Source organism: Diorhabda sublineata, chromosome 5 (assembly GCF_026230105.1).
Source record: "Diorhabda sublineata isolate icDioSubl1.1 chromosome 5, icDioSubl1.1, whole genome shotgun sequence".
Classification (NCBI taxonomy): domain Eukaryota; kingdom Metazoa; phylum Arthropoda; class Insecta; order Coleoptera; family Chrysomelidae; genus Diorhabda; species Diorhabda sublineata.
In genome coordinates this window covers 35272995-35281614 of record NC_079478.1, presented here as the reverse complement: position 1 = coordinate 35281614, position 8620 = coordinate 35272995, and the positions used below count along the sequence as shown (strand labels likewise).

Genomic DNA, 8620 nt, shown 5'->3' with positions numbered 1-8620 from the left:
TACTTCTGATCTGGTAAAAAATGAAAAACTTTTTCTAGTAATTTAGTAATACCTGGATATGTATAAAAAATACCAAGTGGTTTTTTTTTGAATTCAGTTATGTCAAAAATCACTCATTGCTTGGCGTTTTCGTATTAAAAACTTCACTATATATAACCGTAATTTGTCATATGTTTTTTAATCAAATATCCTTTTAAATATTTGCTCTTACTACAAGGATAGAGAACCGTATATGGTAAAGCAAATAAAAGATAACAAGCTTGGGAAATAAATATTTATTTTCATCGAGAATAAAAATGTTTTTTTCCTTAAAACTATAGTAACTTATAATATGTACATAATTAAAAATAACTTTTGATAAATTTCGAAGACGTAGGCTAGCCACTGAAATAAAAAAATGTATGCAGGATGTCTCCAAAGAAAAAACTACAATTCAAAAGATTAATCTGTTGTTAAGGTTATGTTGGGGGAGAATAACAATATGCTAAGGGCAGAAATGAAAACAAATATACGTCGAACAATCAAGAAACCCTTAACCAACTTTGATGCACCCTGCAGTAGGTATTTGGGTCGCCTAAAATTCAAAAGGGAGACGCTCTGCCTAAATTAATCATCAGCAGTTCTGAGAATCCGGATTCACATCCCAAAAAGACGTTTCCACATGTATAATGGAGTCTCAGAATAGGAAATTGGTGTGGGAGTTCCTGCCTCAACCCTTCAATTTATATCGAGCACTACAACAACAACAACAACAACAACAACAACAACAAAAGTCATTTACTCAAAAGCCAATCGATTTCTAGGGGTCCAACACAGAAAATTTTTCCAATAAAATTAGAACTATAAAAGTACCAGCTTAAAATAATTCAAATTGAAGTTATGCTTGAGTGAGTTTTCCTTTCTCCAATCAAAAATCTATCATCATCATCAGCATCATAATCATCATCATCATATGCTTCTATTAAGATTCTTCGTTGGTTAGTCGGGAATGAGTTTAGCTTCTTTATTGGGTCTTTGTGGTCTCGTAGGTACCATATTTTATGCTCTGTCGCAATAGTTTATATTGTTTTATAAAATATTTCGAGTTTGTATAAATAATGTTTCCGTATAATCCATTTTTCAATTGCTGATATTTTGAAGACGTTTGGGATCTATAGGACCTTCTAGGACGATTATTATTTAACAATCTACTAGGGTTCAAAGCAAGAGAAAGAAATAAATTATTTAAAAACATCATTTTCTTCTTATACATTGAAAAAAAAATTAGAAAACGTCAATAAAATGTAGTGGCGCTCTATTTGGTTGAATAAAAAACAACAGTTTTTATTCCGCCAGGTTATAGTCGAATTTGGATAGCCATTAGTGTACCAGGAATGAAGATAATGTAATCCCCTAGATTACCAACCCAAATAATCAAACTTTGAGACAGATTAACAAACAGAAGTTTTCTTTGTTCATTATTTTGACTATTGTTAGGATTGAGGACAATGCAATGCAGACAATTCCAACCAATCTTTTAGGTGAAAGTAGATTTTTCCTTCCTGCATGAAGACCGGCAAGATATACTTCGATTTTCTAGATTTTCCATTTCCAGATTCTTTGTTAGATGATAAAACTTTTATGGTGCAAGCTCCCCCGTAGTTCATAGTATTCCCACGCAGATTATCTAGAGACAATGATTTCTTGTTGGACTCAAAATCGCTCTATAGATGATTCCTTTCTTCACAAATCAAATCGAAACTTCCATATATCTCCAAGAAAAGTACGTTGCATACCTTGACAATTTTCCCATCTTCTTCTATCAAATAAGAACCTTACGTTCATTGGTATTGCAGGTTTTATGAGTCTTTCTTGTGAACTGGTGGTAACCAGCTCAATAATGCACCGCAACTCTTGCAGAGGAACTTTTCTTATATCAGGGCCAAACCTTGATTGTTTTTTGTATTTCATTTTGAAAAATAAGAATCTTCTTGAAGAAATACCGCAAAATTTGACATTTCTAAGTATAATTCTAGCAATTTTTATATGTGAAAGTTTTCCTAAATAAAAGGGGAGGACATACCTATGTTTTTATTGTAGTGGCAACTCTACATTTCTTATAAATAACTAATATATTAAATCTGTTAGTGTGAGATCTAAAGGTAACTGTCGAATTGGTTCCTTTTCAGTCTCTTAAGAGGTAGACACTTAACATTTAACATCTTTGGCAAACATACATGGGTTCATAAAGGAAAAAAATAAAAAGCAAACTTTTACCGAAACGTGCTTTAAGCACCAAATATATCTAGATACAAAATTTTACTTGGAAAAATTATCAAAATTTCTATAATTTATGTTTCTGAATCTTTATTTTAGGTCTCTTCAGTTTCAAAATTATTTTTCGACTCTACTTTAAGTCTTTATCAAAATATTTTGAATAAAGAAGAAAATTATTTGAAAAAAAAACAGAATTTTGAAACAAAAGAGACCTAAAATCAAGAAGGTTTAGAAACCTAAACTTATCAAAAGGTCTAAGAAATTCAAAATTTAAAAAATTTCTATAATTAACTACAGATTGAGTGAAGGTTTGAGGTTGGGTTAGCAGTGGAATAAAATGACAAAACAAACATTGTCCAATGCTTTGATTAACCTCATATAGTTTTCCCAAGCTGGCAGCAACTTAGTGATTTTTATGTTCATAAAATGTGGATGTTTGACTTGAAATGAACTGGGCGCAAAGAGTCAGATTTTCAGGACGTGCGTACAACTTGAACAGCAGCACCATAAAGAAGACACAAGCTATATTCTTTGAAAGTAAAAGGAAGAGGCCAGAAGATAACGGAAAAACGATTCACAAATAAGAAATACCGTTGGAATCATCCCAAACCACGGAATTCTATCCAAAGATAGAATATTACTAAAAGATCCAAGCAAGAACTGGAATTTCATCAACGTTATTCTTTTCTCCATCATGCTGTATGCGTGGGGATATATTATTTGAAGTAACCGTAAGAAGTTTCAAATCCAATCACTTGGTGCATCAGATCTACCAAGAATGAGGACAAGAAGCTGAGGAAACGGCAAGTAGAAGATTCCAAGAGATGAAGACCCACCGCAACAACCAATATTGAAAATCCTACAAATACTAGGGAGTTGTGTTTAGTTGTAGGCTGACGAAGTGAAAAACAACCTGGAATGTGAAGGGCAGAAGACTATTTGATGATCCTACGCTGATGGAATTGAATTATTACGTTTTAGTTTCGTAATGACATACGCCATAGAAACGAGGGCGGAGACTGCAACTACTAAACGGATTCTTAGAACAACCGAGATGAAGACATTACGTTCAATCACAGGGAAAACACTAAGAGACAGAATAAGGAGCAATGAAATCAGAAGAATGTGTGACGTTCCGGATATAGTGAGATGGGCCAGAACTAGAAGAAGAACATGGAGAGATCATGTCAATAGAATGAACAACGATCGACTGGCGAAAATCGCAAAGGAAGAGAGACCCAATACAAGTAGACCGCCTGGAAGACCACCAAAGCGCTGGTATGAGAGCTGGTCCTCGCAGTCACAACTTAGGCTGCCTCTTTGAAAACACAAGACACAGTCTTAAAATAAAAATTCTTATCGGCATTTTTGACAACCGCGGAAAAGAACGGACTACAACCAGGTATTGAGACGATGTTCCTTGCCTTTGGGGGTTGAATGTAACGCAGGGTTTAGCTCCCAGGAAGATTCCAGTTTCACCACAGTCGTCCTACGATTTTATCTGTTTCCACCACGTCGGAAAAATAATGAATTTTGACTCGCTGTCGAGTCAAATGAAATGAAAATAAGTGAAAAAAATGTTTCGATTTTCTGAAATACACTTTTAGATCGTATGCGCTTTAAATCTTTTTCCTTCAAGTTGTTTGTACATTATTTTTACAATATTTTGATAATAAGAAGTTACTAAAAGTTCAAACCAGTTTCTTTATGATATTTACTACGGTACTTAACCCCGAAACTTCAATTGATCTCTGACAGATACAAGGTGGCTCAAAAAAAGTATTGTTTATTGCGTGAACGCAGCTATTCCCAAGTATGTCAATCAAAAGGTAATTCGGCGTAGAAATTTATGCATTTTTCGTTGTTTAAATAATGATTCAGGCGGTTAATTAATTGGAAAATGGATACGAACCAAAATCCGGGCGTCCAAAGTCTTCTGGAACGGTCGAAAACGTTGACAGTCTTGCTCTGTCTGTTCGTGACGAGCCTGACTCCATTCGGAAGCGTATTGTTGCTTTAAATACATTTTGGAGATGCACTTTTACAAAATTCAGTCGGTACAAGAAATGAAGTATCAGTATTCAGAGGCTTGATTTCGTAAACTAGATGACTAAGCGCTTTCCAAAGTTTCCGGAAGAAGGTCATTGTCACATGCAACATAAACATCCGAAACCCCGTTTGGCACAGTTAAAATCAATTCAGAGCATTATTTGCAGATGTTAGTCGACTTCTTCGTGTCTGAATTGTGAAACTTCAATGGTTTTAACCAAATAACATAGTTCCAGTGGGACGGAGCAGCTGCACACGTGTCTCTGCGCTATGAGTTCGTGATTTGGCCTCCACGCAGTCCCAATTTCACTCCTATGGATTTTTTCCTCTCGGGTTATATCAAATCTAAAGTTTACGTTATTTGGACGATTTTATTTAAAAAAAAAAACTCGTTACTTGTCCTTTTCTTGAGACACCTTGTACTATAATATCAGGATTTCGAGTTTCCAGCTTTATTTATACGTGAGGATTAAAGAAACCAAGGAAAATCTACGTAAATATTATCCGGAAAGTGAGAGGTGAAATTATTTGTTAATATTTTTTTCATTTAAGAATTAAACTTTGATGAACGTCCGAAATCTTCATTTAATGCAACTAATCCGGAAATTTTATATAAATAAAAAATATTAGTTAAACTATTTTGTTCACGTATTCAAAATCAGTTTGGAATCGGCAAAATCAAAAAAGAACACTGTAAACAAGCTCTAGATACGATATTCTGTTTATATTAAATCAAACTCAATTTTAATCTTAGGAAATTATATACGCGCGAAGGGCTCAATAGAAATCTCGAAGCAGAACATTCGAGAATAAATCTAGATCGTATAAACTCGTCGGTGAACGAGAGCTCGAGTCGCGGCGCTAGAAATAATTCAAATGAATTTATTAAAATATGAAACTTGAGTAACTTCTTATAAAACGGGTCAACATTTTGATAAATATGTTTAAAGATCTGAATCAACGTTTCATTATATCCTCTATGGAAAAACCTAGTTTAACATTAGTCTTAGAATGATCGTCACTAACTTTTTTCGTTGTTAAATCCAAACAAGTAGTAGCTGCGGTCACTAAATTAGGTACCTGTAATTCGTATGTCGACTTCCTTTGACAGTGCGTCATTTCGTGACTTTTGAGTTCCGTGTAATTCACGAAAAATTGTGAACACAGCATACATTCAACGGGACGTTCCGTGTGAGTCAACATGTGGGTTTTAAGATTCGATCGTTGATTGAAGGATTTTGAACATACGGGGCATTTGTGCGGCGATTCTTCTAAATGTAGGATTTTATGTACGGCCAAAGTTCGAGATTGACAGAAACCTTTGCCGCATTCGTTGCATTTGAAGGGTTTTTCTTTACTATGAATATATCTGAAACAATCGAAAGTTTTTTTAATATAAAATGTGTTTAATAGATGGCGGGTGCATGCATACCTGTGATCTCTCAAATGGTCCTGTCTTCTGAAAGCCTTTCCGCATATATCACAAGAATACGGCCTTTCGTCTGTATGAGTACGTTCGTGTATTAACAAATTATAACTTTTGGTAAACTGTCTATTACAATATTTGCAAATGAATTGTTTTTTCGGTCTCGTTGTAGTTCCCAGAGGTTTAGGTCCAGTAGGTGTCCTATTTGGCATGTTCACATCTTGATAATGATCCCTGGTATGGTAAATGGCAGCGTTTCTGAACCAATGATTCATGAAAACTGCGTTGTATGAATGCACCGTTGGAAAGTTCGGTTCTATCGAATCAGAACGATACCAGCTTTGAGGATAAGGGAGATTTACTAACGGCGGCGACATGTTACAGTACGTCGGTGTATGTGGTGGGGTTAAAATTGGCGATGAATTATCCGCTTCCAATTTAATTTGACCGAAGTCGTAAAGTCGAGGAGATACTGCAAAAGAAATTAATGATTCAGTCAACTATATCGAAAAATTTGAAGCAAAGTGAAGAAAATAAGACAAAAAGTCCTTTGTTTTGAACAAATCTATCAGGATTGCTTTACCTGATGAAGATTTAGACTATTCAGCTGAAACTACTGCTCCCGGATGATAAAGGTACCGAAAAAAATCGCTTGAATTGAATCATATTCATTTTTTATTTATTTCTCCGGTTTCGGTATAAAAAATTCGAAAGTATTGAGGTCTGGGAATTGCTTTATATCTATATATTTGATTGGAAAGGAATCTACGGGATTTTTACGAAAAGCTTTTGCGAAATGAGCTAAATGAGGTAGAGAAAATTAGTCCTGCAACTTAGTATCATATAATCCTTGAAGAAAAGTTAATTTTAATCAGGATTTTATCGATAATTCAATATAAAGGTAGACCAGATTTCACTAGAATGTATTTTTATCAAAGATTGCCTCATAATTTGTTCACCAAACTGCAAATACTCAATTACGATCCTGGTGATGATTATTTCAAAAAGAGATACTTCATTTTGCGTTTTGAATCATCATCTAGGACTAATTATTCGTCTCCAGTGATCAAGCAATCAAAAAACGGTTCTATATGGTACCAATTAAGCAAAAAGTAACGTGTGATGAATCAGACAGATGAAAAAGGAACCCAAAAACTTGTTCTGCTTTTTTTCGAATGAGTCGCTAAGGATTTAGGTACTATCTATAAGTTATTGGAACCAAATACTTCTAAATGGTTAGATCAGGATGTAAATTTTTCTAATATAGTATAATAATAGTCCTGTACTTGACGAAAATGCAGTTTTTAAAGCTGAGATTTATTTCAAAAATATAACAGATTTCACTAGAATGCTTTTCGTAAATGAATATCACATAATTTGTTCACAAAACTGCAGGTGTTCTATCAGGATCATCTACTGGTTCCTGAAGGATTATAAGTTATGAAGATGAGTTTTTACCGAACGGTTTTGCTTACGACGTTCATATTTAAGGGATAAATATGATGCTTAAACTATTTATAACAATCTACAGTGCAGTTTAGGTTGAGAGAGTTTATTACGTCATATTTTCCTTTAATTTCCAATTAAAAAAAATGTTTTCCTTTAATTTTTTTACGCTTAGAAGGTGATATTATAATTGTTCCATAGATATAACACCCTGTATTCATTATAAATGGGCTAGGAGTTCATATAAAATAACATTTTGGAAGACTGTATTTTTTATATTCAAAATATGATGTTTTTGAAAATTTCAGGCTTTAATAATTACGTGAACATGTTATAAATTTCGTTATAAAAATTATATTTTTAAAAAACCGTTCAATTTGCACATATATAACCTAAAATTGCATACTATGATAGATAATCCAAAAAGTAAGTACCAAATAAGATACTTACAACAACATTTAAAATTTGATTATATAATATGTCGTCGTACGACATGTTTCCATACGTTTTTCATAAAAAAAATTTTATATTGTAGATACCTTGTTTATCGCAATCTAGAAACTGATTCAAGTTCATTTCAAACGTAGTCACTAATCACTGTAACACTTAATTTTGTATACACACTGTATATAGCGGTGGCTGAATCTAACAGCATCTGTCGGTATCACCTTACTACAGTCAACTGATATCCACGCTACCTACTTAATGCCACTGGTCGATCTAGTAGCTCTGTTTCGTTACCGCCTTTCGTTTTAGTTTCTCGCTCTGCCATTGGTGGGCATCAACAAAAACTCATGGAAGGGCGAAATCGTTACAGTTTTGGGGGTGGCATTTTAGGAAGCACTGCGAGAATATTTAATAATTATATATCCTTACATATTTATTTTCGTATTATTTTATTTTATCGTCCTGTAGGAGGCTCAAAAAAGGACAAAACTAAGGAATTTTTGTAGAATAAGACGGATCCAGTTGCAGCAATGTACATTTGATTCTGGAGGTCCTCAAAAATTACGAATAATGCGTTTTAATAAGCGTAGTTGCAAAATTGGAAATCATCAACTTGCCTTTCCGATTTTCGTGGTCGATGGTTACGAATATCATAACAGAAAAGGACTTCGAAGTACCTAGTGGCAGACATCGTCTACATCGTCTAATAAAGTCTCCAACATATACATCCCGGGAGTTTTCCAGAACATTGAATATGAATATCATGAAGGTGATGACCTTCTGGTACCTGGTTTATACGTCGCCTCCTGGAGCCAAGTGAAAATGCTTTTGGAAACTGGTCGAATAAGAGGGTTTTCGAAATCACAGAAGCTCCATTCCATTACAAAAAGTATCTTTATATATCGATTCGTCGTTATTTCCCCTGCTCCACCTCCAGTTCCGATGAAAACCAAAACTCGGTTTTGGCTTTTATCGTCGTCCAGGTACCTCCTCCAA

The 8620-nt window shown here is 34.2% G+C and overlaps 1 protein-coding gene across 1 annotated transcript; it reads right to left on the bottom strand.

Annotated features, from left to right (window-relative positions):
* Positions 1 to 378: 378 nt before the first annotated feature.
* On the bottom strand, positions 379 to 7849 carry LOC130443971 (protein odd-skipped). The gene is made up of 3 exons (XM_056778902.1): positions 7717 to 7849; positions 5738 to 6203; positions 379 to 5674 (listed from the first exon to the last, which is right to left on the bottom strand). The coding sequence occupies exons 1-3, from the start codon at positions 7751 to 7753 to the stop codon at positions 5263 to 5265; spliced, it is 915 nt and encodes a 304-aa protein (XP_056634880.1). The 5' UTR covers positions 7754 to 7849; the 3' UTR covers positions 379 to 5262.
* Between the last annotated feature and the right edge of the window lie 771 nt (positions 7850 to 8620).

Bases quoted from the DNA above. Each gene is read 5' to 3' on its own strand.
- LOC130443971 (XM_056778902.1), bottom strand. From the start codon at position 7,753: ATGAACTTGAATCAGTTTCTAGATTGCGATAAACAAG. The intron at 6,204-7,716 runs GTATCTACAATA...TTTCTTTTGCAG, and splicing joins TCTAGATTGCGATAAACAAG to TATCTCCTCGACTTTACGAC. The intron at 5,675-5,737 runs GTATGCATGCAC...CGATTGTTTCAG, and splicing joins GACCATTTGAGAGATCACAG to ATATATTCATAGTAAAGAAA.